The 11,361-nt window shown below is 42.3% G+C and overlaps 1 protein-coding gene and 1 long non-coding RNA gene across 6 annotated transcripts; both read right to left on the bottom strand.

Annotated features, from left to right (window-relative positions):
* Nucleotides 1-5: 5 nt before the first annotated feature.
* Nucleotides 6-4,712, bottom strand: LOC125528204. 5 transcript variants are annotated; one of them, XR_007292345.1, is made up of 3 exons: nucleotides 4,119-4,676; nucleotides 1,638-3,466; nucleotides 6-517 (listed from the first exon to the last, which is right to left on the bottom strand). It is a non-coding gene; the product is annotated as an uncharacterized LOC125528204 (long non-coding RNA). The 5 variants fall into 5 exon arrangements; XR_007292343.1 differs by lacking the exon at nucleotides 6-517 and having other exon boundaries at nucleotides 578-2,790; nucleotides 3,033-3,466; nucleotides 4,119-4,684; XR_007292344.1 differs by lacking the exon at nucleotides 6-517 and having other exon boundaries at nucleotides 578-3,229; nucleotides 3,348-3,466; nucleotides 4,119-4,679.
* A 1,304-nt stretch (nucleotides 4,713-6,016) lies between these two features.
* On the bottom strand, nucleotides 6,017-11,346 carry LOC125528205 (RRP15-like protein; the record flags this gene model as incomplete). Its single annotated transcript, XM_048692709.1, is given in 8 exon segments — nucleotides 6,017-6,359; nucleotides 6,448-6,540; nucleotides 8,760-8,827; nucleotides 9,797-9,854; nucleotides 10,425-10,444; nucleotides 10,554-10,635; nucleotides 10,731-10,832; nucleotides 10,931-11,346. Coding segments are annotated over 8 exon segments (899 nt in total), but the record flags the coding sequence as incomplete, so codon positions are not given.
* Between the last annotated feature and the right edge of the window lie 15 nt (nucleotides 11,347-11,361).

Here is an 11,361-nt window from a genome sequence, read left to right as displayed (position 1 = left end):
GGAAAGTGCGTACGTGAAATCATTATTTTACCTCCTTTTTTGTTCATACATTCATATATGGCAATGTCCTTTTTTCACGAATATGCAAAAGCCTTGCATATCATTGCATTGATAGGAGAGTGTGAAAATACAGGGTTTAGTTGTTACAGGATATATGCCGCAAGAACAAAAGGCCGCCTACAAGCATGTGCGCATGGATGGCATGAGTAAGCTGCCTCGACGCATGGATCTCTGTGGAAGCGCCTCCCACGATGGACCAGGACTGCGTCTCCGGGATGATGATCGCAAGGCCTTTGGCGCCGGCGCATGCTCACAAGCAGGCCTCCTCCTAAATTGTTTGTATGGCGCGTGTGAAGGATGGTTGATCACCATTGAATAGGTAACTATGCTTAAAGAAAAGTGCCTAGGCTATAAATCAGATTACGTGAATTAGTAGCTGGAAGAACTCTGCCCTGTATTATACAGCCTAAGTACCAGATTGACACCTAAGAAATGGATATCCAGCGTCCACATTTCCCTATTTGTAGTAGAACATAAAACTGAATCAAATCGAAGGTCCCCGTGCATTGCAACGGGATGACAAAATAAACACATGGATATACTTTGATAAAAGAGAGAATCATGCATAATGTAGCATATACATTTTGCACACAACTTTATTGTAAACAAAACATACTCGTGGAAATTGCTAAGCTACTGGCTATGTCCTGAATATACTGAAATTGACTTCACTGGATTTATGACTTCAAGGTGGGCAGGATCTGCATGTTGATCCAGCACAGGAAAATTCATTACCCCTAATATTTGATAGAGACAAAGGCACCGACACATGATCATGGAAAAGCAAAATCCAGTTTTATCACCAAAAATAAATGAAAAAACAAGTTATTGGTGCTTTCTTTCTCTGTAGTCCTGAACCACTGCTTGGATTGTGTGGATAATAGGGAACTTACATATAACAAGAACTCTTTATAATTTGGAAGTATACGATATAACGTGGACAACAGTGTTCTCTCAAAATCTGTAGCAATCAATGGAAAAAAGTAAAAGCTAATCTCCTAACACTACAATATTCTCAGGTATGTATTCTTAAGAATAGGGGTCATCTTACTTTGCCAGGTACAAAATTGACAAATACAATGGTACTGCTAGTAGCCTATTAACGATTTTGAAGATGTGCAACAAGACAAGTTGTGCCATTTGAAAATGAGTGTAACCATGGACAATTAGGTCAACATGTTCTAGTAGTAATAAAACCAGGGACACCTGAATTAGTACTACAATTATGTTAATGTCAAATTCTTCAGTTTGTTCCTATAAAAAACGCCCACTGTAACTATGTTTCAGTTCTTCATCACTCCTTCCACTTTCATGAAAAAGGGAAAAGGAATAGGGCAGTATTAAGGAAGGGGGATATCTTACTGGAGAAATAACGATGAATATCTTAAGACTTTTCTCTGTAGTTCTGAACCACTACTTGTATTCTGTGGATAATAGGTAACTTACATACAACAAGAACGCTTTATAATTTGGAAGTATATGATATAACGTGGACAACAGTGTTCTCCCAAAATCTGTAGCAATCAATGGAAAGAAGTAAAAGCTAATTGCAATTGGACAAGGATTCAGATTAGCACCTGATCGGCACCAATGCAACCGATGCGGGGACAATCTTGGACTCTTCGATGACAACGACAAAGTGGCTGACGGCGCCCTTGGACCTTGGTCATCTTCTTGTTGAAAAGAAAGCCACTCCTGCTCGCGGCCCTTGACGGGGTTGAGCTCCGAGTCGTCCATGCCAATGCTGTCGTTCCGCTCTCATAATTTGAAAAGGAGGTAATGTACCGCACCACCAGGCAAGTAGTCAGAATCAACTTTCACTTTTCATATGGTTAGATATAGTGGACTAAATTAATTAGGCAGGGTTTGTGTACACATTAGTAACAAAATCAGTAATCAATAAGGCATAGTTAGGCAAATCGACACACTGAAAAAACATTGTTAATGCAGTGTGAAATAAGAGAGGGATGGAACATAGTACCTATTCATCGTATGGTAAGAGAAGATGTGGCAGCAAAACAAGTTGTGCCATTTGAAGATGAGTGTAACCATGGACAATCAGGTCAACATGTTCTGATGGAAGCAATATATGAAAGGAACTGATAGTAAATGGATGGAGCAACATGAATCTAACCAACAAATCCTAGCTAATGTTTCAATTTTTTCCATTAAGACCGCAGATTATCCTTTCACATTTATTCCAAGGGTGTGTTCATAGTTATTTGGCTTTATATAGTTTTCAAATTACAAATCTCATAAATGTTCGCACACTTGTTTGGTCAACCTCAGTGCTCGATGGTGCCGGGGAGCCAATGAGTTCCTCTCTATGTGGCAGACCGAATTTCAAAAAAGGTTCACTCGCTATTTTTCTAAAGTAAAAGACAGAACGCAACCTGAATTCTAACGAAGTCATATAATGTGTGAAAAGTCTGATGGAACAAACCCAAGCTGATGACATACAACGTCAAAGCTAGAACAGTTAGTGAATCAATCAAGACACCCTCCCCCCACACACGTACACGACCAAAATAATAATAAAATTTACCTCTAGAAAGGGCACCGAGTAGTAAATCAGAGCGCCGGCACAATTTTAGTCATAGGAGCAACTTATCTCGCCAACAATCTATAATGAACGGTTAGTGCTCACCAAGATGAATCTCTGTTTTCTTCAATGCATATTATATATTCTGTAGATGAATCTTCTTCTTCAGAACTCCTTTGTCCCGATCTCTGTACGAAATGAATGTATGAATGTACATTGTAATGTGTAAATATTAATGCTGATGCATAGTCCAATAGTTAATATGCGTGTACATACATGTATATATCCACACCAAAATAAAAGGGAAATAGTTCTGATATGGTACAGAACATAGCACCAAATGCCAATGAATTTGAAATAGTAGTTCTGATGTTCGATGACAGAAATGTAGGGAAATCTAATGTTTTTAATGGTCCAGCGTGAGATATACATCTTATGTTTCGATGTTAGCTCAGAAACCGTTGGTTACAAAAATCTCATCATCCCCAACACATCAATGAGTATATACTATTGCACAATATTGGTTTGTAGATGTTCTCATGCCTTCAAAAGGGCCTTTCCAGTTCCATCATGAAACCTGCATCAATGTTTCATGTTCCAGTTTCGTGTTAAGCAAAGTATCCAACACTGTAAGTATGAGAATCAATATCGAGGAGAAGCTACACACTATTGGCTAAACGCAAGGATTGTTTTTCAAGTGTGCGACAATGTAGAAAAAAAACAATATCAAGGAGAACCTACACACCTTGCTTCCTCGACTTAGCAATTAGTATCGCATATATATCTTATCTCCAAATAAAATTAAAATATGCATGCATATCTTGTTTATCATGTCGGCATATGCATCAGCAAAGCTAGCTGCCCCTGCAAGTGTACATATGATTAGTCTTAGGGTAGTTCATACAGAATAATTATATGATGTGTCTTGAACTGTGAGGCTGCTCTTATCACCAATTAACATTAAAAAGTGGATGAACCACCTATAAATTTGTACATGGGATCTTATGTTGAACATGATATCCAGTTTGTAAATTAGAAGTGAGTGATGTAGTCCATAATCAACCAATAGAAAAGAAGCGCATAACCAAGCATGCAATGGTTGTCTATAAACAATACATGATAAGGAAATTAGCTATTGCATAATAATACGTATTTTTGTCTCTTCAGTGTTACTTGGTTATTACATCTCAATAAGCTGTCTCTTGTTCGCATGATATATTCACACACCAAAATTAGAAAACAACATGTGTCGTTGTTGCTTGATCCAGCAAACACTACACACATGCATGCACACGCAACAAGCATCCATCGGCACCCAGCAAGCAGCAAGCAGCACGCACACAAACACGCTGAGTTCATACAAGCATCAATCGGCGGAGAACACGCACGCACACAAGCTAAGCTAGCAAGCCACACACAGAGCACGCCCATCCCATCACTAACGCAGAGCACACACGCACACAGCGCAACACATACACAAAGGTCAGATTTGGCGGAGAGGGAAAGGGAGCCATACCACGAACGGGCGGATCCTATAGGCGGTACGCGGCGGAACCTTGAAGTGATCGGCGGCGGATCCTGTAGGCGGTACGCGGCGGATCCTAGAAGTGGTCGGCAGTGGATCCTGGAAGTGATCTGCGGCGGATCCTGAAAGTGATCGGCGGCGGATCCGGGAAGGGATCATCGTGCGACTCCACAAGTAGATCGTCGTCGGCTCATGAAGCAAAGCGGTGGCGGCTTTGAACTGGGAGGGCACCGGCGAAGGGATGCAGCGGCGGGGGCGAAGTGCAAATGCCGTCGTGGATCTGGGCGCTCCCTCTCCCTTCCCTTCCCTTCCCTTCCCTTCCCTTGGGATTCCCTTGGGAGAGGAATAGAAGGTTGGGGGCGGCGGTGCAGGGATGGATCGATGGCGGTGAAGGACCGATGGGCGGCGGCGGGCGAAGGAGGGCACTGTCGGGCGACTGTTCCTCGCAAGAAGAACACGAGACCTTGCTCGAGGGCACGAGACCTCGATCGAGTCCGCACAGTGTCCCGTTTTTTTTCGCTGGTTAATTTTTGCCGGTTTGTGGTTCGTGGTTTATTTTCGATCCTCTCAGTTCATAACGACAGGAGTTTGGGCGTGGGCGGGACTCGATCGCGGGGTTTTCATTGATTTTTCGTGACTGAGAGGGAGGTGGGAGGAAGTACCAAAGAAGTACCAAAAAAGACCGGGTGAGGTGGGACGAAAATAAAATCCGGAACGCAACCTACCAACTGAGACATTAGAAGTAGAGACAAGGATAATTTCGTCCTAGATAGTCCATAATTATGTGTCTTGGTTAACGTGCTGAAAATAATACACCTTAGATAAAGGAACGGAGGAAGTATGGTGTATATGTGTAAACCCCAAAATACTATGTATTCTAAAATTACTTTTCAAGATAATTCTCCGCTTGTATGAATGGTTGGCAAAGTTCTTATAGCATCTTGACCTACCCAACCGAACCAACGGGGTATTTTGATAGGGTCTTATTGGTGTAATTACCAATGGAGTGGATCTTGCTAGTTTTTTGTATAGGTGAAGAAATTAAATATGTAGGGATGTAAGTCCATCCAATAGAGATAGGTCAAGGAGAAATAAAGGAGAAAACTAACCTTGCAAATCGGTACTTCGCCTTCCTCACTGTACACGCCATAGTAAGCAATATGAAACGAGTAACTTCATACTAGACTAAAATTAATGATCAATAAAGTTTCCGGTGAGCTACCCAAGGACAAAATCACAACAAAGAGACTCTTAGACATTGACCCACCAGGGGACGAATAACTTCATGTCAATGTCAACTGCCCAAGCCTTTTATATAGGGTCAGGCTTTTCTATGCGGATAATACATAGCTCATTCTTATTTGTGTTACAGTTTTCCTATTTTTGTGGGTTATTTGTTGTGTGCCTGCTTAGTGGAGATGTGAATTTGATATCCATAGGCATAGAAGGCATCAGGAAGTTTCAATGAATCGCTAGAATTACAAGAATTACAACATGCACAATATCGGCTGCAGTCGCTGCTTCCTGGTACAATTTATGATGGTGATAAAAGGTTCTCAAATCAAAAGAAAACTAAGTGTTAAGAGCGGCTGCCACTGCTTCCTCGACTAGTGGTGCATTTTTCTATAGGCAATCAGGGTGGGGGCCATAGTTAGTCATTTGTGTATATGTGCAGCTTAAGGTTTGGTCTTAGCAAATCATGCAGTGGCTAGCTGGTCTCCATGTTTGTTAATCCTGAGTTATACATTATGAAATCAAATTTCATACATCTATTCCAGTTAAAATTGTCTGTATGCCAGATAAACCTCTTCGGGCAAACTAGTAGGATTTCCACCAACAAATCATTGCAGCACCAAAATATCAGGTTTTTCTTGATGCACTGCAAAGAATTCTCGGCAAAACAATTATACTCATTAAGCTGTGACAACAGTTCTGCAAGAATTTTGTTGTGATACAAGGATGAAGAGAAACTAAAACTACAAGGTTTGCATGTAGAAATCTTGCGCTCTTGGATGCATGCAATGAAACGTAGTAAACGAAAACCACATCAGGGACGCCATTCTTGCCCTTTCCAAAATCTTGCGCTCCCGGATGCATCCAAAAGCATCAACCACCCTCCATTCCCCCCTTCAAAATGTAGCCCCCAGCCAACCGGGCAATAGATTTCGTTGCCTATTCATCATCAGAAAAGTTGTCCAAAGGGACCTCGCTCGGTTTAGCCACATCAGAATCCTGTCGAGTAAACCAAACATTAGTTAATTATACAGGTGCATGTGTTGTTGTACTCGCACAAATAATGCTATATCCAGATGATTTTTACCTGTGCTTTATCCCAGTCCTTCAATTTGGAACCAAGCATGTATGTGTCACGTAGAGGGGCCCACCCTGGCTCATCTTCACCTTTGCCAATATTCTAATAAGTAGATCAATTATGAGTTACATGCACAGAAATCCACAATTAAAGTTCAGTTATATATGCAACACTGTAGTAAAAATATGTTGCAAAATACTTAGAAACCTGCAGTTCAGCTACTTAATTACTCCAACCAGTGAACTAGCAGCTTAATTGGATAAACCAATGATCCAGCTTTATTTTACTATACTGTTAGGCCCTGTTCACCCGATGATTATGGTAGGTATACTGGTATTTATCCCCCAACTACTCATATATCTTTTTCAAAATTGCTAGCCTCAATAAATTAGACAGTGTTCAAACTCCACTATGCCACCACGGTCACGTTCATATGCAAAAGAGAATGGGGACGCAACGGGCTTTGCTTTAATGTCTAATGTCAAGTTGCACTGTGGTAATTTTTCCAGCTATTAGCTTACATGTTTCAACCATGCATAGTATCATTTTCTTTGTACACCAAATAACTAGTTTCAAAATCAAGTCTTGTTTGAAATTTAGTGTGACTGCTTGATACACTAGCAACGATGACTTCCATTGTCCACAAATTTAATCAGACAACAGAACATTAACACCTACTCCCTCCGTCCCATAATATAAAAACGTTTTTGACACTAGTGTAGTGTCAAAAACGTTCTTATATTATGAGACGGAGGGAGTAGTACATAAGCCCCTAAACTGAAGGGACAGACTTTTAGGGGTTGTTTGGATAGCATGTTCTGACAGAATCCGTTTAAGTAAAACTGATTTCACCCCGAGGTTGTTAGCCCGAACTGAGTGCTCAGAGCCAAACTGCGAGTACTCGGGGGACACTATGAGCAAGCTAGCAAAAAAATTGTGGACTAGCACAGGGGAGACTCTTGATTGGTGAATGGAAAACTGATTTCTATTGCCAGCAGTTGGGCTGTATTTATAGTACAATGGAGGGTCGGTTCCTGAAGTTTAAACCGACTATGGCTGCTAGTACAAGCAAACCCTGAATTTGCTACTACCTGTCTAGATGCATTCACTTCCTTATTAAGAGAGCTCTACCTGACCTGTATCTTATCCTGAAATGCTGCTACGATAAGATAACCTGCTCCTAGCAGCATATTTTGACTTATGTTGCTGTGTTGAAGAGACTTCTGTTGACAGGGTTTAACCCACAGAGGTTAGCGCAAACTCTGTTTGCATATCATAGTCCATCTGTGGATTACTAGAACTTATTTTGTCTAAACTCATAATTTTGCGTTTATGGAAAATCGACTATCGTTTTTACAAAAACGCATTCTCTCATGAAGCAACAAAAGCCAGTCTCAGATAGTTTCTTCCGTGACATTAATGCCGCCGCCATGAAGGATTGTGCCACCTCTTGCCAGTCATCATTTTTGCAACGATTACTCATCGTCGCCACCGACGTTTCCCCCCTCCACCACTGTCGGCCCTCGGTCATCGTCGCCGTCGCTTCCGCCCCACGCCACTGCTGGCCCTCGCCCATGGTCATTGCCGTTGCTTCCGCCCTACGCCACTACCGGCCCTCGCCCATTGTCACCAGCGACGCCTCAGCCTTACGTGGCTATGCCACTGCCGACCCTCACCCAGAGCCGCCGACGCCACTCCCATGGTCCTCGTTCAGTAACTACAGTTTCTATGTGAATCTGCTGTTTTGGCTGTCCGTGGAGGATGTATAAGAGCAAGCTACTGCTTGAGGAGATCGAATCTTCCTACCACAGAGCATGCGGACGACGTGACAATAGCTCCAGGGAGTCCCTTGCTGGATGTTGCTGCCACCAGCAACGCTGATGCTACTTCCTACAGTTCACATGGTGCTGCTCTCAGGAGGATGGAGAAGACATCTTGCTCGGCCAAAGCTGTGATTTCGATCTCAGCGAGATAAGCAGGATGCAGCTGCTTATCGCAGCGGCCTCACAATCAGAAAGGTAATGCAGTATTTCTTCAATAGCATCATCATGCTCGGCCAAAGCTGTTGCACAGAGTCGATGATTACATGTGTGTCCGTCAAGGGAGAGAGAGTTCAGGGACAAAGGAAAATCTATTTAATACTCTCGTCCAAATTTGAAGTTTTCAAGTCCAAAGGACATCCTATAAATCAGCTTCAACAAAACAACAACCTAAAACTGGTTTTCCTAAAAAATCCTATTAAAACTGGTTATGCTAACACTTCCTCCAAATACTAGTTATCCAAACAATCACTTAGTGAAGAAAGAAGTAGGTGTAACTACCTTTGAGAACTTGGAAGATCCCTGGCCTTGTTGTCCTTCGTTAGATGGTACAGAGTGTTTTGCCAAAGCTACAAGGACGAACAGGAAACCAATCAGCCCAGTTGGATATCATTCACAGTTCAAAAAAAAAAGTATAGAAATGGTTGTGAGCATCAAAACTAAACACAGAAGATAGGCATCATGTGCACAATCATGCGTCAATATGATGGTGTGCTAGCATCAAAAGAAATATAGCATGTGACATCTCCAGCTGTTTTCAGTTATAATTGATTTTCAAGGTTATTTGCAAATTCAAACCCTCTAAAAATGTAAGCAGTTATATGCCTCTCCCAACACTTGGTCATTCAGTGGCCCATGAAATGGTGATGTTTATAGAGTAGAAAGCAGACATGTATCATGTCCATTGCAACACTAACTAACATCAAGCTGAGCTTTGAAGCTCCAGATTGCACCTAATTAGTTAAAGGCTTGATAAACTATGAGTCCAGATCTGTTTTCCACAAGTTTCACTCTGCAATTGAGATGTTTGGATTTCACATAATTCTTTTCAAGCTTGATTAAACAACAACCACTCTTACAAGATTTCAGAAATAACAACACCCGGATCGCCAAGTTATATGTCATATTGTGATAACATGGGGTCATGGATGCATGCTGATATTTCATTCTTGGATACAGATTGAAAGCGGAAAGGAAAGAAGAGGCAGTTAACATGTTTTGCATAAGGCTGATCTGTTTCAAACAAAAATGGATAAAGATAACCAGATTGTGATAGTGGTGACTAACTGGCATTTCATACAGCAAATTGTATTTCAGACTACTATCCTGTCTAATAGGAAACATGTTCGATCATCCTGTCAACAAATTATTTGAGTTGTCCCATGCCCACTAAAGCTTTTCTTTTCAAGATAATTAATAGATAATGATAATACAAAGTTTGACCATCCACAAATTAGAAGTCCAAAAAAGTAGGCAGAATCAGATGAATTTTAAAATATTGGAGGAAGTCAATAGCATTGAAAAGGAAAAGGTCATACATTTGACATCTTTACTTCTTGATGGATTCAAACCTTTCCTAGTCTGTCGCTTGCTCACCTGAAAAAAAAAACAAATTTTAAGACCTACTAATTAGCTAACACGAGGTTTTCCAAAGTATATACAAAATAGAGTGCAGGACCATATTTAGGAAAGAACCTAAACGTTCCAATAGGTTCCAATTCTTAAGGATTCCAATGAAGTTAATCAAGTAACCTACACCGGAAGAACTCCTAAGGATTCAAATCCTCCAAAACCGTAATGAAATTCGTTTGAATCAAATAAGCGCATAGTAGGTAAGTAACTAAGTGTGGAACTAATTGCAGCTTGAACTAAGCAAATCTCTTTCTCGAATATATACAGGCAACTGAACCGAGTGTGATATGTATGAGAGAGAGTTGCCCTATGTTGTTCATTAGAAAGCGATGTGAAAGGTATCACGGAGCCCCATCCAAGTCTTAGGATAACTGGCGTTGCATAGCATATTTTGCTGAACGCCCAAAAAAAATTAGAACCACAAATTCACCTTAGGATGAGAATCCATGGAAGATCCCTAGAATGAGTAATTATATACACAACAAACAGAGCAACATATATGTCTAGCAGTTAAGAAAAGACAAGTGTGCTTACCTCATTGAACAACCTGACAACTGCATCATCAATAGAGTACATGAAAAGATGTTGGAGAACAAGCGGTGAGTTTAGAGAAGTTTGATATTAGACGGAAGCAAAATGACATAGTAGAAAACAGAACATTACCTCCTTGGGTTGCAACCTTGATAAGCATCTTTTCTTTGTTGTCAATAGCATTCTCGGGTATTTTATGACCCTTCTGCGCAGCCTACATTTGCCACGAAACAAGAGGTCATGCCCTGAACACAAACGCATTCTAAGTGCAAGGTGAATTAGCGAGCAAGCGAATGAGGTGTAGCATACAATGCGCTTCTCCTTGCGGGCCTCTCCCTTGGACTTGTGCTCGTCCGCCTCCTCGGCCAACTTGGCGGCGACCAATTTCTTGTCCGCTGACAGAATCGGACCCTAGCAACAAGAAGAAAAGGTGTTAGCCCCCCCTTTTATGTTATGCATCATCATGACAGAAATGTAAAAACGTTGAGAACTAGCGGAGTATAACCAACCAATGGGTTGTCGGCGAGCTTCTTCTCCATGATCTTGGTGAAGGCGGCCTGGAAAGCCCTGCAGCCTTCCTGGAACATGGTGACCGCCCTTTCCCCGTCGGATTCCCCGCCGGAGCTGGAGGCCTCCTCCTCGGACGAGGGGGCCTCTTTGAGGTCGTCGTCGCCATTGGGAGCAGCATCACGTTGCTTCGGCGGCGGCCGTGGCTGCGACCTTCGTGGTCGGGCTTCGGCATCGTCGTCGTCGTCGGAGTTGTAGTCGCGGGCGCGCTTCTCGAGCAGCTTGAGGAACTTGGCGCTCGGCTTGCGGCGGCGGCGGGTGGCGTCGTCGGGGCCCTTCAGCTTCTTGTTCTTCTTGTTGGGGTTGCCCTTCCCCTTGTTCTTGCGCTTGTGGGGGTTCTCGGCGGCGGCGGCGGCGGGGGGGGCCGGGGCGG

Source organism: Triticum urartu, unplaced genomic scaffold (genome assembly GCF_003073215.2).
Source record: "Triticum urartu cultivar G1812 unplaced genomic scaffold, Tu2.1 TuUngrouped_contig_4706, whole genome shotgun sequence".
Classification (NCBI taxonomy): domain Eukaryota; kingdom Viridiplantae; phylum Streptophyta; class Magnoliopsida; order Poales; family Poaceae; genus Triticum; species Triticum urartu.
Note: the sequence above shows the minus strand (reverse complement) of the source record. Positions and strands in the feature narration are given on the sequence as shown.